At 39.5% G+C, this 23,185-nt stretch overlaps 3 protein-coding genes across 6 annotated transcripts in view; 1 reads left to right on the top strand and 2 right to left on the bottom strand.

The window, feature by feature from the left end:
* dok6 (docking protein 6) overlaps window positions 1-9,549 on the top strand; it is a 46,652-nt gene extending 37,103 nt beyond the window's left edge. Inside the window, exons 7-8 of the mRNA XM_056364318.1 lie at window positions 285-390; window positions 6,669-9,549. Coding sequence (XP_056220293.1) covers window positions 285-390; window positions 6,669-6,823 — 261 coding nt within the window. The 3' untranslated portion in view covers window positions 6,824-9,549. The remainder of the gene's footprint in view (window positions 1-284; window positions 391-6,668) is intronic.
* Window positions 9,550-9,688: 139 nt separating this feature from the next.
* cd226 (CD226 molecule) lies at window positions 9,689-15,541 on the bottom strand. 4 transcript variants are annotated; one of them, XR_008826114.1, is made up of 7 exons: window positions 15,378-15,540; window positions 14,323-14,646; window positions 13,677-14,069; window positions 13,141-13,243; window positions 12,978-13,023; window positions 11,851-11,905; window positions 9,689-10,174 (listed from the first exon to the last, which is right to left on the bottom strand). XR_008826114.1 is itself a non-coding variant. In XM_056364316.1 (6 exons), the coding sequence occupies exons 1-6, from the start codon at window positions 15,439-15,441 to the stop codon at window positions 10,148-10,150; spliced, it is 966 nt and encodes a 321-aa protein (XP_056220291.1). In that variant the 5' UTR covers window positions 15,442-15,539; the 3' UTR covers window positions 9,689-10,147. The 4 variants fall into 4 exon arrangements, 2 of the variants coding, with proteins under 2 accessions (XP_056220291.1, XP_056220290.1); XR_008826115.1 differs by lacking the exon at window positions 9,689-10,174 and adding an exon at window positions 11,155-11,221; XM_056364316.1 differs by lacking the exon at window positions 12,978-13,023 and having other exon boundaries at window positions 15,378-15,539.
* A 1,034-nt stretch (window positions 15,542-16,575) lies between these two features.
* rttn (rotatin) overlaps window positions 16,576-23,185 on the bottom strand; it is a 33,023-nt gene continuing 26,413 nt past the window's right edge. The window contains exons 42-49 of the mRNA XM_056364961.1: window positions 22,805-22,902; window positions 22,501-22,578; window positions 21,857-21,983; window positions 19,243-19,436; window positions 18,564-18,834; window positions 17,246-17,349; window positions 16,863-16,932; window positions 16,576-16,745 (exon numbers count right to left, since the gene is read on the bottom strand). Coding sequence (XP_056220936.1) covers window positions 16,672-16,745; window positions 16,863-16,932; window positions 17,246-17,349; window positions 18,564-18,834; window positions 19,243-19,436; window positions 21,857-21,983; window positions 22,501-22,578; window positions 22,805-22,902 — 1,016 coding nt within the window. The 3' untranslated portion in view covers window positions 16,576-16,671. The remainder of the gene's footprint in view (window positions 16,746-16,862; window positions 16,933-17,245; window positions 17,350-18,563; window positions 18,835-19,242; window positions 19,437-21,856; window positions 21,984-22,500; window positions 22,579-22,804; window positions 22,903-23,185) is intronic.

Raw genomic sequence — 23,185 nt, 5'->3', positions numbered from 1 at the left:
ATATTGACATATTTCATATATTTCAAGTTGTTTTTTGACTTTAAGATGAAGCCTCTACTCTCACACTGCAAATGAAATCTAAAACACACCATGCAGTGGCACAACATCATCATGATTCCAAATGAATCCTCATCTCACTCGCCAAACAGTCATTCACAGTGGAAACATGCCATTCAGCCAGCAATATACCGTACTATGCGCAGAGCAATTTCCCCCTGCTGTGAATGAGTGACTGAGAGTGACAGAAAGTGAGAGTCACTGCAAGCTTCCTCTGTCTGTTTCAGATCCACTCCAGAGAGACACTAACCAAGTCCATCTCCCTGCCACGCAGCGCTTACTGGCAGCACATCACGCGTCAGAACAGCGTGGGAGATCTCTACAGTTACCAAGGTAGAGGCGTGAAGTTACTAATTATCATACGCACAAGTGTTGCTATTTCTTTATCTGCTTGTGTCAGTGGTAAAGTGTGGAGCACACTGGGCGAGGTAAAGGAAAAGACAGGTGGAGAAGCAGGAAGACGCAGAGTGGAAATATCATATGTTGCATCTGAGGGATTTCAAATTCAAGTTGTCACTTAATACGACCATGTCACCACATTTCTTTACCTCTGCAGTATCTTTGGTTGTGATGGGTGATAGGAATTATGAAAAAAAAAGAAATTATTTTGTCTTATATCCATGTTCACTATCATCTAACTAGCTCGCTTCCTCAACCAAAAAAAAAAAAAATTACTTATAAATTACAACTTGTGTATGTGACAAATAATTTTTATTTTTTTATTTTTTTTATTTTACTGCTGATCTTAACATATTATCTGTCTAATTTTGAAGATATTTCTTATCAATTACTAATGTTGTAAATTATTCCACATGTTTTTGATTTGGCTCTTCTTTTGATTGGTTGCTGCCGCCTGTATCTCTAGTGTGATGTTGTTGTTTCATATTGTGAGTCCGATGCCTGATGAAGGGCCATAACCGAAATGTTGTTTTGCTAATTAAGTGTTGACAATGTGCAGAATTTAAAACATTTTTTGTTATTTACACAGGTCAGTTTTAAACCTTTCCTCTAAAAATCAACCCTCCAAACAGGAACTCTTATTCATATGTAAAGGTAACCTAAAAACTACTGAATTCCAAGATAAATGTTTTTATCTCTGAGGTCAACCTATGACAGACATAAATGAATCCGCTATCAAATTGTTTTGAACTGATTCAGACTGGTATTATTTCTGTTTTTAACTTCTTTTTTTTTGTGTGTGTGAAATAAACAATGTGTGTTCTTTAAAAATAAATGTATTTGCAAGTGAGGGAGAGATAAATGTCACCCGAAATACATTAATACCACAGGAGGTGCGTTATGGGATCCAGGCTCAGCACAGTATGTGGACTTAATGTACATATACATAAGAAAGAGTGTTAATGTGTGTGTGTATGCCAACGTCTAGATGTAGACCAGAGGCAGAAAGGTGCTTAGAGAGCTGATGAGATTACGCTCTGTCCATGGTATTAGTTGATTAGTAGACTTATCTGAGGATTATAGGGCCTTTTGGCTTTCACTGATAGAGCAAAACAGAAAGCCAGGCAAAGATGAAAGTCACTCTGACGTCGTAATTTTCTTTTGAAAAGCGAAGGCTGGATTTTTTTTCATTATCATTTAATTGTGGCCTGATAAGCTTAAAAGCAAAATGTGAGTCTTCCATTCCAAACATCAACATGTTTTTACTCATATACGCTAAACAGAGAAGCTTCCACCTCAGGGTCATTATTTATAGGCCCAGTCTCTGTAAACTCTCCTTTTTAAACTCTTCCTCTCCAAACTCTGGTGAGCAGAGGAGCTCTTCTCTCATCCATCACCCTGGCATCTCCACTGGTCCTCCCACTCTTTCTCTGTGTGTCTGTCCGATTCGGAACAACCCTCCACCTTCTCTTGCTCATACACATTCAGCGCGACCATTATCTCCCCTCCTTCCCCATGAATAAATTGAATGCATCAGTGTGTTTGAGGACGCAGGTCTCGTCAGACAAGGAGGACGACAAGGTGATTCTAGGGAGTGACAGGAGTTTAACTCCTGTTGTGACACTGGGTGTTTGGACTGTGAAAGGCATGTCAGGAGAACCTCGCCGACGTCAGGCGCCGGCGCTGCTTTTAAGCCGTGCAAGCCATTCTTAGATGAGGACAGCCATGTACAATAATTGCATTGATTCCTCATTGGCAGAAGATGTCCTCCTCCCTGGAGCTCTTTTATATCCTATGTGCTGCACTGAGCACCTCAGTGACACCATATTCAAAATGTTCATTTGAAGTGATTTTAACAATTGATTTAACTATTAGTTATATAAAAGTGGATATACAGCTGTCAGTGTTTGGTCACTTTAATGAAGTCGACATTTGTACTACCACCACTTGGAGAGGCAGAAGCTGGACTTTAATCTTTTATCCCGTACTCTCTCATACTCTTTTAGCTTACTATTTCAACTGTTTATCCAATACTTTTAGCAATTGTTTTTGTCATTACATTCAACTATTTCAACTGTTTATCCGTAATCTATTTAACTATGCGTCCATTACATCTGCCTAATTAATTCAGATGTTTATTCATTCATTTTAGCTTACTACCTACCATTTATCTGCTCCATTTATCTAAGTATTTCAACTGCTTATCCATTACTTTTAGCAATCTATTTGAATTATTCATCGATGATTTTCAGCTATTTCAACCATTTATCTTTGAATTTGAGCTATCTACCATTTATACATTACTTTTACATCGATTTTTTTTTTGTTCATCCATAACATTTACGTTACTGTTTGAACTGTTGATTCACTACTTTGTCCAACCAGTTGTCCATTACCTACCTGTTTAGAACTACTCTGCATGTAGTTTTCATGCACATGTAGTATTCAGGTGTCTCAGTTCTTAATGTAATTTTAATTTCTATTTTGTCAAAGTGGCTGAGGGATTCTACAGTATTTCTAAATACCCCCCTGGCAACCGCAGGTACAAGTACACCTGATTGGGAATCACTGTTACTGTTACTGTGAGACACATACAGAGGTCAAAGCTGCAGGTCACTTGTTTATAAAATCATTTTTCAATAGTAATGATACTTTTATGATTTGGTACAAATAGAGGTAAGAAATTAGGAATTTGGACCATGATGGCTGGCTGTGTTTGCTTGGCTGTATCACTGCGTGCATGACGAATATCCAATCAGCACAGTCAATTTGCTGAGTCATGCTCGGGTTGCTTTCAAATACCCTGCGGGTGCGGGGGGATAATTAAGGAACACAGTTTCCTGTCCCGTTGAGGTTTATTCACCTATTTGTTTATTTCTTTGCCTCAGTTAATGGGGGACCTGGCAAGTGAAGTACTGTAACTCCTTTATTTTAATGTATTTCACATCTGCTTTTTATTTAGCTGGAAATGCCTCAAAAGTATATCCCAGAAGCCTTGTTTGTCATAACTTAAAGTAATAATTGTCAAATGTGTTTTGTTTAAAAGAAGCAGAGGGATGTGGTGTAGAAAAAACAAAAAAAAACAAACACTCAGCCTTGATCATCTTACCGTATGAAACGAAAATTCAACCTCCAGAGAGTTCACCTTTTAATAAAACCTAAGATAGATGGTTTAATCTCCAGAAACCATACACTGTACAATGACAATGTACTCTCTACTGCCTTCCACCTCTACTCTCCTAATGTTATTCACTCTTTTGCATTTCACTGAAACTGTTGTGTTCTCTGAGTTTGCTGATGCATAGAAATAAGTGCACTTTAAAGTTTTCAAGTTGAAAAAGCAAAGTGCCACGCCTGTCGGAAATGGTTCAATTACCAACTCTAATATTGGAATGGAAAAGCTACAAGAATGCTTGTATTTTTTCTTGGGCCCATTTTTATGTTTTTTTTTTTTTTTTTTTTTTTGCCATTTCACACACGCACACACACACTTTCTGTCTCTCTCTCTCTCTCTGTCTCTGCATTTCATTGTGCTCCACAGTTTAGTGGCGTAGTATTAGCAATTCTAATGGAATGAAGCACGGTGCTTAGTTTGATCGGCTGGGAGTGATACGAGGGGATTTTACAGAGAGGGAGCAAGTATCAAAGGCACGGGGACAAGATGATAGGGGAGCGGGATGATAACACTATCTTATCTGCAACAGGCGACATGGAATATAGTAGATGTAGATGCAACAACTGAATCCCATGAAAAATTCATTACAGCCAGGTAAAACTGAGTTCAAGTGTTTTGGTCTCTGTCTGGTGTATGCATGGAAAGTTTTTTTATTTATTTTTCTATCTCAGTCATCAACAGGCATTTATTTGAAATCCAGATTTAAATGAACTGACCCGATCTTTAGGATGCATTGGATTGATCTTTTATTCCCTCAGGTGTATTGTTGTTCCTGTGGCTGGCTTACTACACAACAAAAAAAAACAAAACACAAAGCTGCATGTCAGCAGTCTTGCATAATCCAGGGTTTGTGGTGCAGGCACCTTCTCTTTCTCTGGTTACAGCTGTTACAGTGTTATCGCACGGTGAGGAAGGAAGGTGCAGACAGGTGTGTGTGTGTGTGTGTGTGTGTGTCAACATGTATGCATGAATAGCCCCTTGTGTGTCCGGGTCCACCATTGTATCTGTCTGTGTGTGTGTCTGTGTCTGTGTGTGTGTGTGTGTGTGTGTGTGTGCCCGGCCCAGCAGCTGCCACCCCAGGCCAGATAGGATGACATGACCTTCCCCAGTAATGAAAAGGCACTGACAAATCACTGTCTGCTTCTCATAGGGATAGGAGAGGAGGAGAGATGCTGACACTGTCTTCTCACTCTGTGTTTTTATCATTTTTTTTTTTTTTGTGTGTGTGTGTCTGTGTGTGTGTGTGTGTGTGTGCACAAGCGTGTCTATATTTGTGTGTCCTGTCCAAAAGCGTGGCTCTCGTCAGGGGTCTGGCACCGCACAACAAACACCGCTGTTTATGACCAAGGAGATGATGAGATCTGCTTCACCCTCTCTGTCTGCACTGGGCTCCCTGCCTCTTTTTTTTTTTCCAGCCCAAATTGGCCTTGGTTGAGGAGAGGGATTGTCTTGGCAAAGATGTGAAAAGGATATGCCTGGTTGCGCACCAGTCGTTTCAGCAATCTATTAAGTACAGCGGGGGGAGGGGAGAGCAATACCCCCCACCCCACCCCCCGCCCTGCTTTCTTTTTTTTATTTTTTTAACCTGTGTTTTTTCTAGAAACTGGACTGAGCTGCATTTAAAACCTAAGGCTGGAGTCTTATCTCATTTTTCTTTATTTCAGGGAGTGGTGGAAAGAAAAGACTAGCAGACAGAGCGGTGTATGTGTGTGTGTGTGCGTGTGTGCGTGTGTGTATATGACTCACCTGTTATGGCTGGTACTGTTTTGGTCTCATCCTCACACCCACACCGGCCCCTCTGAGCTTCCTCCTGCAAGCTGTTCACACAGGAAAATGCTCTTTTTGTGTTTTTCCTGTCGAGCGTCTTCCTTTACTTGTGCATCATTTCTCTTCGCACTTTTTTTTTTTTTTTTTACTAGACTCTGTCTGTTGGTCTGACACACACTCACACAAACCACTTGACATTGATTGGCTGACTGGGTCATGTTTAATATTCTATGTTGTGGTGAGTTGGCAGTGCGTCTCACCGATTCCCTTTGGTGGCATCATGACTGGCGCTGCGGGCTACACACACGCACACACAGGAGAGGCAGCCTGTGTGTGAGTGTGAGCGTGAATGTGTGTTCACTATATTATGAATGATTTGCTAATAAGCTTTTCAGCACCAACAGCAGAAGAGAAAATTATCTCTTTGTCAATGTTGTCGGTATGGCCCTGGAAGAAAACAAAGTCAAATTTTAATTTGTTAATCAAATTTCAATTAACCTCTGTGCGTGAATTGATTCGAAATGTATGAAATGTATTGATATGCAGCAACTTCTCCTAGCCAGCTGCATAAGTAGGTACCACATATGCTATAGGTTAGTGTTGATTACAGTGTTGTGTTAGGTTTTGCGCCTCCTGAAATATTGATCACTGGCCACTTCCTCCTTGTTCGGTGCATGATCAGCAGCCTGCCAGCCACTTTATTCTCAACCTACCTCAGCGCGCACATCTCCAAACAGCATTCTAATATATTATTAATGCTCTCACAGTTGCACAGAACAGCCCTCCACCCACGAGTATCCATTACTCCCTCTCAGTGCAGTTAACCAATATGCACTGCAGAACAAATTGGTCCAATTAATTTAAATTAAGGTGGAGAGGGAGAGAGCAGGGAACGACAAGACAGCAGACAGTACGAGAAAATCAAGCTGTGTATCTGAGGTGAAAGGTTGATTTCACATCACATCTGTTACTGTACAACTGCAGGTTTATGCTTTTGTATTATCTTTGAACCACCTACAACAAAAGGTTCTGAAGGATCATTTCACCTAAAATGGGAAAGCCAGGAGCATCGTGTAATCGTCATTTCTTTATAAAGATATCGGCATGGACAGTAGCTAAGCAACAGTAATGCCATGAGTATGCTGTAGAAGAAAACAGGACATATTGTTTCAATGCAAGGTCCAGTTAAATGAAACAGATGAACTTAAAAAAAAAAAAAAAGAAGTGCTCCATTGACTCTTCTTCCACTTTTATTTTTTTTTCTCCACAGGATCCGGCCTGACAATGACTTTTATCCCCCGAGCACAGACATTTCCCAGCTTTCTGTCTGATGAGCCAGAACAGGAGGAGAGCCAGCACCAGGAAGAGGCGCCATCACCCTCTAGTGGCTGTGAATCCAGTTGCAGCCTCAGACCCCTTCAATGACAGAGAATTGCTCGACCAAAACTGGACACTTTACCCACTACTGTAGAGAGGATGTAGAAATATGTATAGTGACGTGTAATATATCATTTCCTGGTGATACTTTAATAATAGTGTCAACTGTAGAGCGAGTGGTACATGAAGAGTTGTCCTAAAAAAATATGTTTGTTTTTTTTTTGTATGTTGTGTGACAGCAGCAGTAGCTTCAAAGATTGCACCAAAAATCCTTTAAGTGTAGCTTTAAGGTGTTTTATGTTGCCATTAATCCAGCATGACCCCCAATTTTTATTTATTTATTTTTCTAAATCACTGCACTCCACCTCACAAGAAGATACTGAGAAACCAAGGTCTGCTGTAAAAAACAACGTTAAAAAGGCTTTTGTTCTGAAAATGACAAAATCACATCAGGCTCATTCTAAGAATGTGCAGCCTCAGCAATCATTTCAAGGAAAAAAAATCCACAATTTTGACACATAATACTCCCACTTTTTTACCATATTCTGTTTTCTCTCAAAAATGTGAAAGTGATCAATGCCTTACACAAAAACCGCTTGACTTTGATGGCAGTGATGAATCAGCGAAATCCCTAAATCGGTTACAACCAGCAAAAGGAAAAAGTCATTCAGAAATCTGCTTCAAGGATATAGGAGTGGACGGCCATGTCAGAAATGATAGAATGCAGCCTTCTCACAACCATCTCTCCCATTAAACTGCCAACCTTACATTACACTGGCAGCGCAATTTGATTTTAATAGCTTCCTAGCTCTTCCCCCAGCCTCATATACGCCATCTGATAACTGGTTCATTATTAAAAGGAGAGAAGTGAAATGTTGGTGACCTGACGGGGCGGGTTGTGCGAGGCAATAAAACATCATGGTAATTTTTAGCCTTTGGTATGTCATGTTCATACAAGATTTAAACTTAGGAAAAAAATAGTATCTCTGAGAAAATGTGAGCTTAGTAAAATACAATTAGTTTGATATTATTGGAAAATGCACTTATATACTGTCTTGACAGAGGTTAGTTGAGACTATTGATAGCACTCTCATGTCAGTATCCTAAACACGTTAGCTTAGCCTACCATAAAGACTGGAAACGTGGTCAAGCAGCTAGCATGGCTCTGTCCAAAGCACTGGTAGAACTAAAACTTTTTACAGTTTATTTTTTGTGCAGATTTTAAAATAAATAAAATAAAAAGAGGTATAATGTGTTCAGTAGTGAGCTTTAGAGGTGCCAGTCTGTGGAATTTTGTTACTGACTGGGCCAAACTAACTGTTTGCTACTGTTTCTCTTTGTGCTAAGCTAACTAAGCTAACCAGCCGCTGGGGGTGGCATAGATCTCCTCATCTAACTCTTGTCAAGAAAACAAGTACACTTCTTTAAAGTCAAACTATCATAACAAGCCTATATTGATAAAAATAATAACCCTTTTTTCTAAAAAAAAAAAAGAAGAAAAAAAAACTCTTAGATATCTTGTGCCATCTTCTTTTCCATCCATTAGCAACAGTATTAAGTAAAAGGAAATTATATTAGTAGTCCATGTCACTAAAATAGCCAATATCAGCAGAAAACCTCTAAAATATTTTCATACATCCATAGCATGTGAGTGAAATGTATCATTGAATATGTGACCGCTGTGATGATAATGTTCTCCCTCAGTAAGAAGTGCCTTCTGACACAGACCAGAGTGTTAAACCTCACCAAAGCAGCGTCTTTGGGCCTCGAGTTTACCATGGTGGACAGAATAGTTAGCTCTGTACCTTCAAAACTGTTTTGAAAAGTCTTAAGTTTCTCCTAAACACTGTAGACCCAGCTGTGAAAATGCCATATCACATCTGAAATACAAAACCTGACCGGAGATCTTTTATAAAGTTGAGTGTGACACTTGTTGCCTGTCGGTGGTTGTCAGCAGAGATTGATTCATCTTTTCAGATATATGTGGTAAAGGTGTCTGTGCTTAGCATCAAAGTGTGAATCTTTCAAATCCAGAAATTACAGCAACAATTAACACTTAAATGAAAAAAAAAAAAAAGGATTCCAGTGACAATCACTTTAAGACAGCAAAGCGGTCTTTCACTTTCAAACTTATTCACTTTTTTTGATGATATTGCTTTCTCTTGGGTTTATATCTAGAGATACAGTAGGTACTAGATTCCCGGAGAAGTGGATATAAATGGACATGCACTTATTTTGTGTTAAAGTTGTATTTTGCAGTCACTTTATTTTGTATATTGTTTTTAACAGAACTCAACTTTCATATCAATTTGAGCCTAAAGCAAAGTGCCCATCTTAAAGTCTGCATCACAGACTCTGTCGTACGAGCAGGCAGGAAGACAGTTGACATATCTGGCCACATTTCTGCTCTAGTTGTCTCGAGTCTTACAGTAGCTCAAGTGTGGTTAATAAATGTATGTATAATAGTTCCACTACATCTGGAGCGGTAGAGCTACACTGACTGAAATGTCTGGAGAGAGTTAGTTGACAGTGTTTATTATTTGCAATTTTTTGTTGTTTATTGTAGCCATTCACTTGTTTGTAGGTATGATGTCATATTTTCTGTTATTGTTACTATATTATTGTGTTAGTGTCTGCATTTTGTGTTCTGTTACTGTCAGATTATATGTTAAAAGCACTTTGAATACATTGAGTGTAGGACTACAGTTTTCACTAAATGTACATATGTAATGTTTTTGATGATAAAATGGTAATAAATTGAATGTTCTATCATGTATCAGCATTTTTCTTTCAGTCTGCAGGCACGTTGAGAACCAGGTAAGTAAAAATTTGAAAGGAATTTGATTTTTAATGAGGAGATTGACAACACTCTCACATCTGCACAGTAAATATGAAGCTGCTGCCAGTAGTCACTTCAGTTTTTATATGATTTAATGAAAACATGATACAATGTGTTAACCAGAGAGCTTCAGAGGTGGAAATCCCATTTTACAGTAAATTGTTTGGTTTCCTAGGTGTAGTTTTCAATCTACAGTTTCTATTTCTTTCAGTTTAGTTACCCACTGTCACACCCCCACATGACAGGAAACAAGCGAGTGGCTTTATTGGCTTTGACACTATGTTTCATTTATATAATAGCATGTCACTAACAGTATCACATGATCAGTTTTAAGTAATGCTGGTCACATACACAGTATCACAAGTATCGCAGTCGAATGTACACTTCCAGGTTCCGCTGTTTTGCCGGGAACAGCAAGATGAGAGAATGAAGGCAGAAACTTGTGATTCCAAAACTATATTGTCTCTTTATGTTCCACATTTCTACCTTGTCCACATTTGTGTTGTTTCCTAGCAGAAAAGCCCGCATATCCATTACTGCCTCTGCCACTGCCTCCATTTCTATGGAGATAAATTAATCACATAACACATAAACAACAGTTTAATAGTGCTACCGTAAACCTTAAATACTGATTTACAATAGCATATAGGCAAGCTTGAAAATCATAAAAACAATAAATATAACTTGGAAAACTTGCCTTTGTTTTTTAATTACATTTCATAAAGCTGAATAAAAAAATGAAAAAAAACCTCAAAGATTCTTCAATAAACAAAAGATAGACAAAGTATCAGGAGCTATAAACTGAAGCACAGGATTAGCTAATTAGAGTTTCGCTTTCATAATAAGAGCGTGTTGCAACTAGAAGGCAGCCATCCTAAACAGAGAGTCCTTTGGGGAAAGCAACCGTCTCAAGTGATGGTACAGTGCTGAGTGACTGCTTTTCTTTTCCGTTAGATGATTAGACACCATTGTCAAGCTTTGAATGGAAACCAGGAGGGATGAAAATAAAAGGAGAGCAATTACACAAGCTTTTGTCAATCGTTTTACTCAGGGGTTAGCGAAGTGAAAGAATGATTATACAGACTTTTGTCTGCTCTTTCTGCATGATGGTTACTGTCATATTGTTTTGCCCAAAACAAATATTTTCCCAACAGTAATTATGCAGCACATACTACATTTAATTACGGGCTTGACCCAACGAAACTTGTCAGCGTTCTGAGACTTACATGAGCACCAGCTTTAAATGCATTTCAAATTACTGTACGAATATTAATCGGTGTCAGCGAGATCCCTGCGCCTTATTAAAAAACTCAAATAAATTGTGCTCAGCGCTTGTCAAAATACCTTTATTTTTGTTCATATACATGATTTGTTTGTAAAAAAAAAAAAAAAAAAACCCTGGCGCGCACTGACATCTGTGTCAGATAAAAACTACGCGTTCACATTATGCAGTACATCATATTTATGTGCGCTCATTTATCATGAGGCTGACGTCTGGTTTTGTGCGATTGCACAGTCTGAAGGTTGGCGTACACAGGGCAAGTTCTTATCTGTCTGGACTTCTTTGTAATCCTGGGGCACATTGGGATGTTCTCGTAGAAGTTGGGCTGTGAATATGTGGTAAATGTTGTGAGTATTAGAGGTGTTACACACAAGGACATGTGGCAGGTTATGAGCAGCTTGGCAAAAAGTAATAAACTGTCACGCTAAACGGGCTCAAATCGGAAAATGTGATATATGATAGCATAAAATCACATTGTAACACAGCCGTTATTACATCATTAAAGATGTGAGACATTTTATTAAATATTCTCACACTAAAAACATTTATAAATAATGCAGTACATTTTTAATTAAATAGGAACATAACTGAATTATTTGAATGCTTACATCGTTAATCAGCGATATGATTGTTACACTTATTCATATTCACATTACTAAGTCATTTATAAGATGAAATTACATTTTCAACCAACTCTTGCTATATTTTTGCTACAAGTTGACAAGCTGCTGTATTACATTATCCAAATGCTGTTACACTGTCAGTTACTGTAAAGCAGCATACATTGCAATGTATCAGGTTACATGATGATGGGATGTGCTGTATCAAATAAGATTAATGGTAAAGTGTTATGGTATTGTAATTAAGAGCATGTCCGATGAGAAGGTTGGGGAGAGTCGTAAGGGTGTCAAGTGTAAACACAAGAGTAGATATAATGAATGCGGCAACGCTTACCTGTCTCTGAGATGGGTGCAGTTTGACTCTGTATTCCTCTCTCCTGTTCTTCTTCCTGCGGTGATCATTAGACAAAAGTAACCAATCAGCACTTGAGGTGCTAGGAAATACCAAAAATGTGTTTTTTTTTTACCATTGTACTTATAATAAAGCAAATTCCCACTGCACTAATGTTATTTCCTTATCAATACGAAAACACTAATTATCAAAGAATAGGGTCAGCACTTTGGTCCAAACTAAAATATCTCAACAACAACGTGATGGATCGCCATGAAATTTTCAACTAACATTCGTGATCCTCAGAGGATGAATCCCATCCTCTCACTATTTCTCTTGTGCCACACATGTTCTCCTCTGTGATTACAGAACAAATGTCTCAACAGCTATTGCATGGAATTAAATGTGGTTACAGCAGCTCTAGAGAGGGCCTTTCAAGTTTTCATGTTGCCTGAAGCCACCGTAGATTCTCCTACACACTTGGAAAGGGAGGGGTGAGGGGAAGGGGTTGGTTGCAATCTTCATCCTGACAGCTAAATGCCACTAATTCCTACACACTGGTCCTTTAATAGGACAGAGATTTTGGCACCTCCATAAAAGCCCCGAGTCAGCTGTCAAAGCAAGAGTTGATGCCACGATGATGATGATAATGATGATGATACAGTGTGCAGAATATCAATTTTGCGTAAAGTTTATTATAGATATCAAACCAAATCTATTTCCGTATCATATATAACTCCGAATTCATTCAGATTAATTGACTCTTAATTCTTAAGTCAAAGAAGTGTGATTTCCATCTGTGCTGGAGGCCATTCTATTTGACAGGTCTTGTGTATTTTGTTCATGCCACAAATTTTCTTAAATTGCTCACATGTTCCACTTTAAAATTTAAAAAAATAATTCTGTGGTACCCGACCTTTCTTTATATAAAAACATCCAATTGGTTGGTTTACTACCAAATACCCTGCACTCAGCATTTTACTCTAATTAGCAATGATTCTTTACTCTATTAGCATGCTAACATGTTAAACTCAGATGGTGAAGCTTAAAAACAGCATGTTAGCATTGTAATTGTGAGCATGTTAGCCAGCTGATGTTAGCATTTAGATCAAAGCAGAACTTCTACTCACTCGGTTATATCTTATTCAATTATGTCACTCAGCCCTGTGTTTAAAACTGCAAAGATCCAAGCACTTCATGTCAGTAAACAGACAACACCATTATTTTACAATCAAAATTAGTTTTGACGTTTTGTTTGCAAAAGATACAGGAAAAGACAGTGTGAGATCTTACCTTTGCTTTAATGCTACTATGATGATGACGATGAATAGAACAAGCACAGCAGCTCCAGCCCCGATGTAAATAAACATCATGTACACAGATAGGCTGAATCCACCTGGTTATAAAATGAGAGTAAATAATGAAAAAAAGGAACAAAACAACCTGAAAGCAATGATTTTTTTCTATAAGGTCTTTTTTTTTTTTTATTATCATTCTTGCTTTCATTTGACAGCAGCAGTAAAGATATAGACCGACAAAACATCACATTGAAGCATACATGTAGCACACACTCACACAAACAAAGCTTCAAGGTAACAATACTCAGAGACAGACCACAGGATGTTGTGGTTTAAGCAGGTGTGAATCTTTGCAAAGCTAACACTGCTGAAAAGGTAAGATTATTGTTTCCATTACGTTTCATCAATCAATGTTCTCTGTGAGGTACATTTCCTTCCATAAATCATTTTAAGGATGAGAGACGATCAGTCATATATCTATATGTACATTGGTGTTAACCTTTAACCTCAGCGTGATGTCAGTCTTTGTACCTGGAATTGCCACTGAGAGCAGCACAGTGGTGGTCTGCACCCCAACATCTGTGCTGAAGGTACAGCGGTAGAAACCTCCATCGTCCAGCACCACACCTGTCAGGTGCAGGCTGACATCCAGGCTGTCGGCACAGCTGACCGTTCCCCTGTCGCTGTAGTCCTCGCTCACCAGGCCCATTTCCACCTTCTTACACACACCGATGATGCCCCAGGGTTGGCTGTGCGGCATCCTCTCCAAAATGACCTGGTGAATGGTACCGTTGTGCTTGTGGTTACAGCTGATGGTCAGGTTGCTGTTTTGCTCTGCCTCCAACTCTACGTCTGCTACAGTCACCTCCGGGGTGAGCGGGCTGGGCGCCTCTGTGATATCTTCTTCTTCTTCGGGGGGCTCATCTGTAAACAAAAAAAAAACAGGAAAGCGGAGAAAAACAGCTTGTCAAAGAAAAACAGAAACCTAAATGCATAGTGGAAATTAAAAAACAGTAATCTGTTAAGTTTCATTTCCAACAGTGGGGGGTTGGCTCAAAATTTCCACTTGTATTCTGAAAAAAAAAAGTTAAGTCCAGGTTGAGACTGAGCCACTTGATAGTGAAAAGTCAAAACTTTTTCGATAAATGACAGTCATACTGTCTGTCCGCTGCTTTACCTAAATCCTCCACCTGAATGTTCCTGGTCCAGGGTCCTTGAGGGAAGGTCTGAACAGAGCAGTGATACAGCCCAATATCCTGATGAGTGACGTTCATCATGGAAATACTTCCATCCATAGGTGTGGTCCTCAGGAACTCTACTCTCCTCCTGTAATGGTGAGAGAAGGCCACCCCGTACTCTGGATGGAAAACAGCAATTGGATACTTGTCTGGCACTTTAGTCCAGGACACCATGCTGAGGTTGCCATCCCAGGGACACAAACAGTCAAGAACCATCCCTTCCTCCAGTCGAACTGTAACAGCCTCTTTCTGCTGGACAGCAACTGGACAGAGTGCATTTTGTCAAAATCATCATATCAACACAGTTACGAATTTATACTCGTTTCACAGTCTCATCAGATAAAAAAAAAAAAAAAAAAGAGGTAAATGACACATTGTTTGTATGTTTACAACTGATTATATTTTAACATTTTCATTTATCAGTTCAGAAGCCCTCAAAATGTAAGTATTCATGGTAACACCTGTGCGATGTGGCATAAAAGGACATGCTTTCCCCCCTAAATTCCTCTACTTGAAGCCAGCCATTCAGAGCTTTGAGGCCATCCCTTGGGTAATGGTAATTAGGCTAATTTGAGCCAGTACACATAAACACGCCTAACAATAGTCGGTGATCAAGCTTCCAAGTTTTCAAAGCCTTTTTTTCCCCCCAAGCTGAATGACAGCTGATTTCGAGTTCGGTGACGCTCTATAGGGAGACTTACGGCAGGTTTGGAATAATAATGTCTCAGAGTATCACAAAACTTACAATAACAAGCATTCCTACAATCTTCCCCTCCAATTTAACTAAAAAGAAACTGTGGAATAAAGGATACTTTTAATTACTGATTATGAATTAAACATAAACACGTAAACTCACAGTTTCCAGACTATCTCGGAAGACAACAATGAATATCACTTTTATCAGTGTCAATAAAGGTTCTATCACGGGCCTGTTATAAGAATAATTCACTGAAAACATATAAGTATAAAAAAAACACAAAAATCAATTCCATACCTTTAAGAAAAGGGAGAAAGATGAGTACCACAAAGTACCAGTGGTCCTTTTGTACAGCTTCCATCTTGCCCCACCGAGGGAGAATGAAAGCTGCATTGATGAGACAAGTGGAGAGGCACCAGAGCTGCACTTCCTGCTAGCTCTCTGCCTACAGAGAAACACTTGAACTACTGGGGGCACACTTCATGGCAGCCCACTGTTAGCTCATTCCACACAGAAGGGGCACTTTATCACCAGGGCTGGGAATGGGAGGCAAGCTTATGGCGTAATGCTGCACGGTGGGATACATACTGAAGTTTTCTAGATTTTATTGACATTGTCCACCGCCACCATAAGATTCTGGTTTGCATCTTATGTGCAACAATTTTTCACACCTCAGTTCGGACTTTTGATGCTGGTGTGGCATTTTGAAATATAAATTCATGAATAAAGGATGTAAAATCTTGATTTGAAATGAAATTTAGTTTGTGAGAAGGTTTTTAGCCATCCCAGCTGTCTCAACAATTTCATGGATAACCATTCAATTTTGTACAGACATTCATGGTCTTCCCAGAAGATGAATCCTATTGATTTGAGTGATCCTCCAAATTTTCCTCTAGCGCCACCATGAGGCTGACATATGTGGCACAGACAGAAATATCTCGACAGCTACTGGAGGGATTAAAAGAATTTGCTAAGGTTTAAAAATTCCTATATGGGTAACGTCTAATGGCTTTGGGGATCCCCTGACCTTTTGCATCAGCATGCGGTTGATGAGGGTTTTTTTCACTGAAATTTTTATTTTATGACTTTCATGGTCCACATATGATTTACCTTAAGTTTTTACTGACCTTTCATTCATTCATTTTCATTTTCATTCATTTTCATTTTCATTCATTTTCATTTTCAAAAGCGAATTAACAAATATCATTAGCAAAACTTGCTGAAGTGAAACGGTGAACATGGTAATCAATGTACCTGCTAAACATCAAAATTCTTGCATTTTCATTGAGCATGTTAGCATGGTGATGTTAGCAATTACTTTAAAGCACTGCACAGCCTGGCATATTCACATTACCATGGAACTCTTCATTATTGTGTATGTGGTGTGTTGCAACAGCTCTGCGCCGGTATAAAAGTGACACTGCTCTTTCAAGTAAAAGTACAGCATCATTTGTACACTTGTTAGACTGAAATCAGACCATACAAGACTGTATCTAAAATCTGCCACGTGGCACTTTAATATCAAAATTAATTCATATTTCAGTATAAAACATGATACTAAACAAACAAACCAAAAAATATATAAATACAATCAGTTACTTAACAGCTGGGAAAGGTTTTCAAGGCACTTCAACAGGTAGGCACTTGTAGGCTTGTTCTCTGCATCTGCAGGTTACAGAAAATAAAACACAACTGTAAACAATGGGAGATGAAAATATAATGTCCAGATTTAGTGCCAGGACAGCTGCTGACATTCGTTCATCGAAGTGATTAAATTCATACCTTTCTTAGAGATGGTTTGTGCCTCCTCGATTCTCAATCGCACAGAGGGACACTTCAAAGTGGCCTTGGCCTTTGAGGAGAAATTACAAAGACAAATTAGGAAGAGTTATGTTGATGAGCCTAAAACCAGGAGAGTACATTTTTTCAGTTTTATAATCGTGAGATAAATGAGGTCGGCCATCTGTATGTGAGTAGAATGAAGATTTCAGGCAGATTTATTTATGTCTAACAGGCATAGAAGCAGATAGCATGAAGACACCCCAGGATTTAGTTTGACATATATCACCAATAAACTCCAGCCAATAAATGCAGTCACTAAAATAAACTTTAAGAGCTTGGTGGCATGTGTATGTGTGTGTGTGTGTGTGTGTGTGTGTGTGTACCCTCTGATTGTTATGGAGCAATGCCCAAAGTGCAGACGCTCCCATACAGCGAGTCTCCAACTCTTTACTTTCCAGACAGCATAACAATGACTTCATGGCTTTGTCTGAAGGACGGACATGCAGATAATCAGAGGCGTTCATCAAGTGTGAGATAGCCATCAATTTGCAGGAAAAAAAAGTAATATATTCCATAATTTAGAAAGTCGACAGCAGTACCCTTCAAAAGGATTGTAATTATCAAAACTCATATTATATATTGGCATATACTGTAGAAAACTGTTGACCTGGATAAAACATACTGAAAACAGAAAAAAAATTAAAATGAACACACTGAAATTTAACAAAATAAAAAAAAATTTAACAAAAGAAATCTTAATGATCGATTCAAGATACACAGGAAATGTGATCTTTGCACAGGAAACACAAATAATGTCACAACAGATTACACCCACCAGGACCCACAACTCCCACCTGCAGCTTGCACTGCATGGGGGGGATAGAATCTGTCTGTAAGTCTTCTCTGCAACTTCCTCTCCTTTCTTCATCTACGTGTTTCGGAATCATTCATCTACATACACATGCATGTACACCTGCTGCATCCTTTCTACTTTCCTGAACTTAAATGTGACTCGCTCTAAAAAAAAAAAAATACCTGATACTTAACTTCTTACACTTTACTCAGTATTTCCATCATGAATAATTTTTTAAGCTGTGTTAAGTGATTTTATATTTTTTTAAACACTAGAAGGAACAAAGACTCCAAAACAAACCTTCAGGTTTGATATGAATACTGTATATAAAGACGATTTCTTCGGGTAATCAGAAAAGGTAAAAACCAGTTTCGAGATTTAACCATTAAATTTATGTTAAAGCAATAGTTTGACATTTTGGTAAATAAGCTTGTTTGCTTTCTTGCAGAGAGTCACAGTAGATGAGAAGATTGATAGGTCTCACACCTGTGCTTTAAGCAGACAGCTGGAGCCAGGTTAGCTTAGCATAAATACTAAAAGCAGAGGAAAACAGGTCCCCTACTTACAGCACACGAGCGCAGCAATTGATCCTTTCATGTAACTTATTGCAAAAAAAGCAAATGCATTTCCTAAAACAATTTGTTCAATATCAAATGCTATGACTATCTTCTTCTTCCTTTGATGTGAGTAACCGCAGAGCACCTCATCAATGAAATGGTGTTTTTATCAGATGATGAAAAAACACTGATACGTATCAAAAACAGACTTTCCTTTTGTAATTTGCTGCTTAAACACTTTCATATTTCTGCACGAGATCAATAAATTCAACCGCTGCTTTCCTTTCATACCATTGGCAATGATGTGGGGCTTGTTGGCAGGGCAGAAGCAGAGGTTGTGGAGGGTGAGGAGCGCATGGCGCCGGAGAGGTGCCAGGTCTGCCAGAAGTTCCAGGGCTCCGGTCACCCTAAGGATGCTCTGCTGGATGTCTTCCGCGAACGAGAGACTGACCAGCAGCCTCAGCCACAGGCCCAGCAGGCTCCCACCTCCACCCACAGACGTGGCCTTAACACCACCTGCCTTGGGCATCGGCACCGACGGGAAAGCTTGCAGGAAATTATTCTGAAAATAACAGGAAAGGACGAAGTGAAATTTGATGAGTTCCAGTGTGAAAATATTTCCCCAGCCAGCATAGTGTAATTGTGAGGGAGGGAGATTTTAGACAGGCTGTGAGTGAAGCTTATGTTATGTGATTCATGCTATATCTCACATAAGTAAACTTTATTTTAATTGTTAATTTGTTTTTAACTGCCATTTAAAAAGAAACTTCTGCTGAAATGGCTCATCTGACCAGGTTTATATTTAGGAATAGAAATTGATGCTCATGCATTCTGAATCTTTCATATCTCTCTCTCAGGAAAAACAAATATATTAAATTTATATTTTCTTTGACTTATCAATTAGATGTTTGTCTTGCCTAATAAATTTATGCCATTATTATATCATGTTCAAAAAATGTGGGCCGTGAACCTTTTGCAGGAGCCCTCTGCAGTCGCGGGACATGGCGAGGTTAGCCAAGAGAGAGAAGGCTAGCTTCTGGATAGGGCTGTTGTCCGGGGCGACCCCTGCTGCCAGCTTCATGACAGCGTGCATCAGAGAGCTACTGGAGGAGCATTTCAATCCTGGTGGAACACCAGGGCCGCTGCCACAAAGAGAACTGCATGCTGGGAGAGAGGAATTACATTAATATAACCTTTTCAATCATCAAAACATTTTCCACGAGCATGCACCCTGTCCCAAAGGCAGCCAATCAGGAGTACTGCTGATTGACATAATTGTGCTGACACCAAAAAAAAAAAAAAAAGCCATCATTCCATCCTTTTCCACTAAGGGCAATGCTCAAACACAATGGACTGTGGATTGTGGGTGTAGCTAATGCGAGTAGCTAATATGTAATGTAATATTCAACCTAGAAATTTAGCATTCTAATGTATGCAATAGGAAAGTGTCACTTATTGGCAAATGTGCAAATACAATATTACATGAAGCTTACAGTTACAATTACAAAAACAGTGGCTTCAGTCTCGTTATATGAGAAGTGTTAATCAAAACAGTAAACATCCTTACAGTCTTTCTGGTGTGCACTGTATTCCTACCTACTCTTAGCAGCTATGCTAGCCAATTTTAGCATCAAGAAAAGTCAAACACAAACATAATGAAACACTTTTTCTTCTTGTTGATGGAACTGGTTGCTTCTGTTTATCTTAAAGCTAGCTAGGTGGGCAGCCAGCACCAGTGGCTGCAAAAATAAAGACTGACCGGCATGGTTGTCTGCCCACTATACCAAAACATCTCTGCACGGCTGCATGCACAGCTTGTTTTGATGTAGAAGCTGTCTAGCCAAATGACAAAAATGATGAAGAGGAGTGGAACTCCCTTCGTAGTCATCTCAAAACAGTGAGAGTTTAAAGGCAGCGGTTGAATCAGACGGCTTTAAAACACCTCCGAAAGTTTTTTCATCTTTTAACTGGCTTTTAATCTTCATTCACCATGAAAGCACCCTGACTGATGATGACAGCCTTTAGACTCTGAGAGGGAGGGAAATTATTTAGCCCTAGGCTGTTGCTACAATTTATTCTATTACAAGGCCATTCAGAAACGTAAACACAAATAGATAAGGCACAAATAAGTGATGCAAATAAACTATCTCTCTTTTGGCACCTTATTAACACCAGTATAACGGACATGGCTAATTGCTTCAGCAGTAGATTACATGTAAATACAGAGAAATTACATAGTCTGACACTGATTGATGTTTCTTATTGGTGAACATGACAGCTAGTTGGTTATGCTAATCCCTAAAATGGTAACATACAGCAACAGGCATATGCTGATGTTAGCCTGAGGTTATCTCAATACCTGTCAAGAAAGCTGGTGTATCATGAAACTGACAAGAGAGGTCTGCTTTATAATGGATCTACTTCACCCATGTGATTCCAAGCTGATCCCACTGCCGCCTCAAATCTGATTCATTTTCGAAAACATGCAACATATGGAACTGATCATTCCATGGAAGTGTAGTAAAAGAGATGTGTTTTCTTTTTTTTATTACTTTCTGTGTGTCTGTAGGAGCCGGTTTTGAGGCTGCTACAAAAATATCTATGAAAATATGTGATGGAGATGAAAACAACAATCTGACTTGAACTAGCAGTGCAAACAAAGCCTTGGATAAAGGAGGTAGACTGGAGATGAAACATTCAGTAGAAATGTAGCAGTCTCAGGAGATGAAATGGTAGCCTGAGGGTGGATGGTGTAATACTAAGCCTGGCTGCATGCAGCCTGAACAAAACCTGCTGTTCAGTTAACCTTTAGGGAAATACTGTGCCCGACTTCACTGATTTCTGGTGCTTCACAGCTTGAGCTTATGGGGGGTCTAAAGCGAGTGAGTTTAGATCAGAGCACACGCACCTACTCAGGAACCGGTGCCAATCAAACAGAGGGACACACACACAGACACACACACACACACACACACACACACACACAGACACACACACAAAACTTCCTTTCCTTCACTGATGAAACTGATTTCCATTGCACAACTACATCAGTCACACATGCATGCATGCACACACAAAGAAATCAAAGGGCCCACGAGCCGTTTATCAAAGATAAAACTCCCAACTGCTTCCTCCCCATGAATCTCGCCTTTCCCCAATCAAAAAGCTTTTTTTTTCCTAAGTCTTTTGCTGTTCTGATTTCCACATGCATGGCTTTTACATTTGCATGATGGAATACTAATTTCTCTTGCGACACAGAGATGCTCTGTCATTCCCCACATCATCTCTCACTGGTCTAAAACCCGTTGCCATATATACAGTGAGACAGCCATGCAGCTTGATCCCAAGATCCTGACACTGTGCCCATTGTGACTGGCAGGCAAGCAGGCACTGGTCTTATACAGTGAGACACAATGTTGTTCAGTGGTCACCGGAGAGGACAATGGGGCTCTTAGTGCGAAGTGTGTGTGACTCAGTCAGATTGCTAACCGCAGACAGAGGCGACGGGTTGGCACGGGCCAGGCACAGTGCCTGCACAAACACATAGACATACAGAACGACCAAACAGACGCACACATACAGACCTGTGGTGCAGTTGGCCGTATAGACGCACAGAAGCTCCAGCACTGCCTCCATGGTGGGGTCGTCCAAAAGGAGCCAAGGCCAAAGAGCATAGAGGGCCTGTGTTAGGCGAGCATCTGCGGCCACCACCTACACACCCAAATCCAAATGGATATATACATTACACCCACACACACACACACACAGACACACAACACATGTAGAGAAGGCATATACATACAGGCATGTATATGATTACAGATGCACAGCTGGTTAAAGTCATACAACAGAAAACCTTGATTTACACAACAGCACAAATGCAGATGGCAGTAATCAACATAAATGCCTCAATATTTTTTTATAAGTGTACAAGAAAAACGTGAGGAGTAGAATATGGCGTGGCTTGGTGAGCACTGCAGTCAAGCCTCCCTGGTTATTTAGTCTGAGGTAACCACCAATGACTCAAAAGCCACTTAGAAAATGAAAACCAGCTACTATGCTTTGTGAGTAATGCCATTACAGGGTCTAAAAAGCTAAACTTGCTGAGATGTTAGCAGGGCCATGCACATTTAGGCGGATCTCATTTACAGACACAGCGTTGTTTCTCTGAGGTTCCATTAAAAAACAATTAGCAGTGGGGAATTAAAAGGCAGACACAGAGGCTCACTTTGCATTCATCGTTGCAGTAAAGAGCACTCCGCAGGATCTCCACAGTCAGCTTGACTTCCTTTAAATGGCCCTCTTCCTGATAATACAGAAAAACACAACACAAAGATCAATATGTTTAATTGTCCCAAGTTAAAAACACCCTTTACTGCACATTTACTGCTCAAGAAGAGTAAGTCGATGTTCATAACATTTATCCAAAAACTCATTCATGTTGAATTCAGATTGTTATTCTACCCGATGGAAAAAAACACTGGCAGCACAGAAAAGCTGAGACTGGAAATTTCCAGCCGGTCTCTGCTCACCTTTTTGCGGTGTGAAGCCTTGCCGGGTCGGACCGACTCCAGGTGGAGCTGGGAGTAAGTCTGCTTCATTTGCTCCACACAGCTGTCAATTAAACCGGCTGGAACACAACAAAGTCAGAGGTTCAGAGTAGGATGAAATGATACAGATTTAACTCAGTTAACAACTAATTATGTCAAGATTGAAAATAAGTTATGCACCATAATTGCATAAAAAAGCTCTAATTTATGGTGGTAAACTAAGCAATTGGTTGAGAGATGCAATGAAGATAATAGTCATTTTCTAAACTAAATATGTAGCATTTTTGGAAGCTTCCAGGACAGAGTTTGCTAATTTAGGTTAACATAAAGAAACCACTTGGTGGGTCTTATGGGGAACCACAA

The sequence above is a fragment of the Seriola aureovittata genome, chromosome 20 (genome assembly GCF_021018895.1).
Source record: "Seriola aureovittata isolate HTS-2021-v1 ecotype China chromosome 20, ASM2101889v1, whole genome shotgun sequence".
In the NCBI taxonomy this organism is placed as follows: domain Eukaryota; kingdom Metazoa; phylum Chordata; class Actinopteri; order Carangiformes; family Carangidae; genus Seriola; species Seriola aureovittata.
Note: the sequence above shows the minus strand (reverse complement) of the source record. Positions and strands in the feature narration are given on the sequence as shown.

What these genes read in the sequence shown, in the direction of transcription:
- cd226 (XM_056364315.1), bottom strand. Translation starts at nt 15,441, where the DNA reads ATGGAAGCTGTACAAAAGGACCACTGGTACTTTGTGGTACTCATCTTT. An exon ending in CTTTCTCCCTTTTCTTAAAG is followed by an intron (nt 14,647 to 15,377) that starts GTATGGAATTGA and finishes CACTCTGTCCAG; the next exon opens with TTGCTGTCCAGCAGAAAGAG. An exon ending in GCTCTCAGTGGCAATTCCAG is followed by an intron (nt 13,244 to 13,676) that starts GTACAAAGACTG and finishes TTTTATAACCAG; the next exon opens with GTGGATTCAGCCTATCTGTG.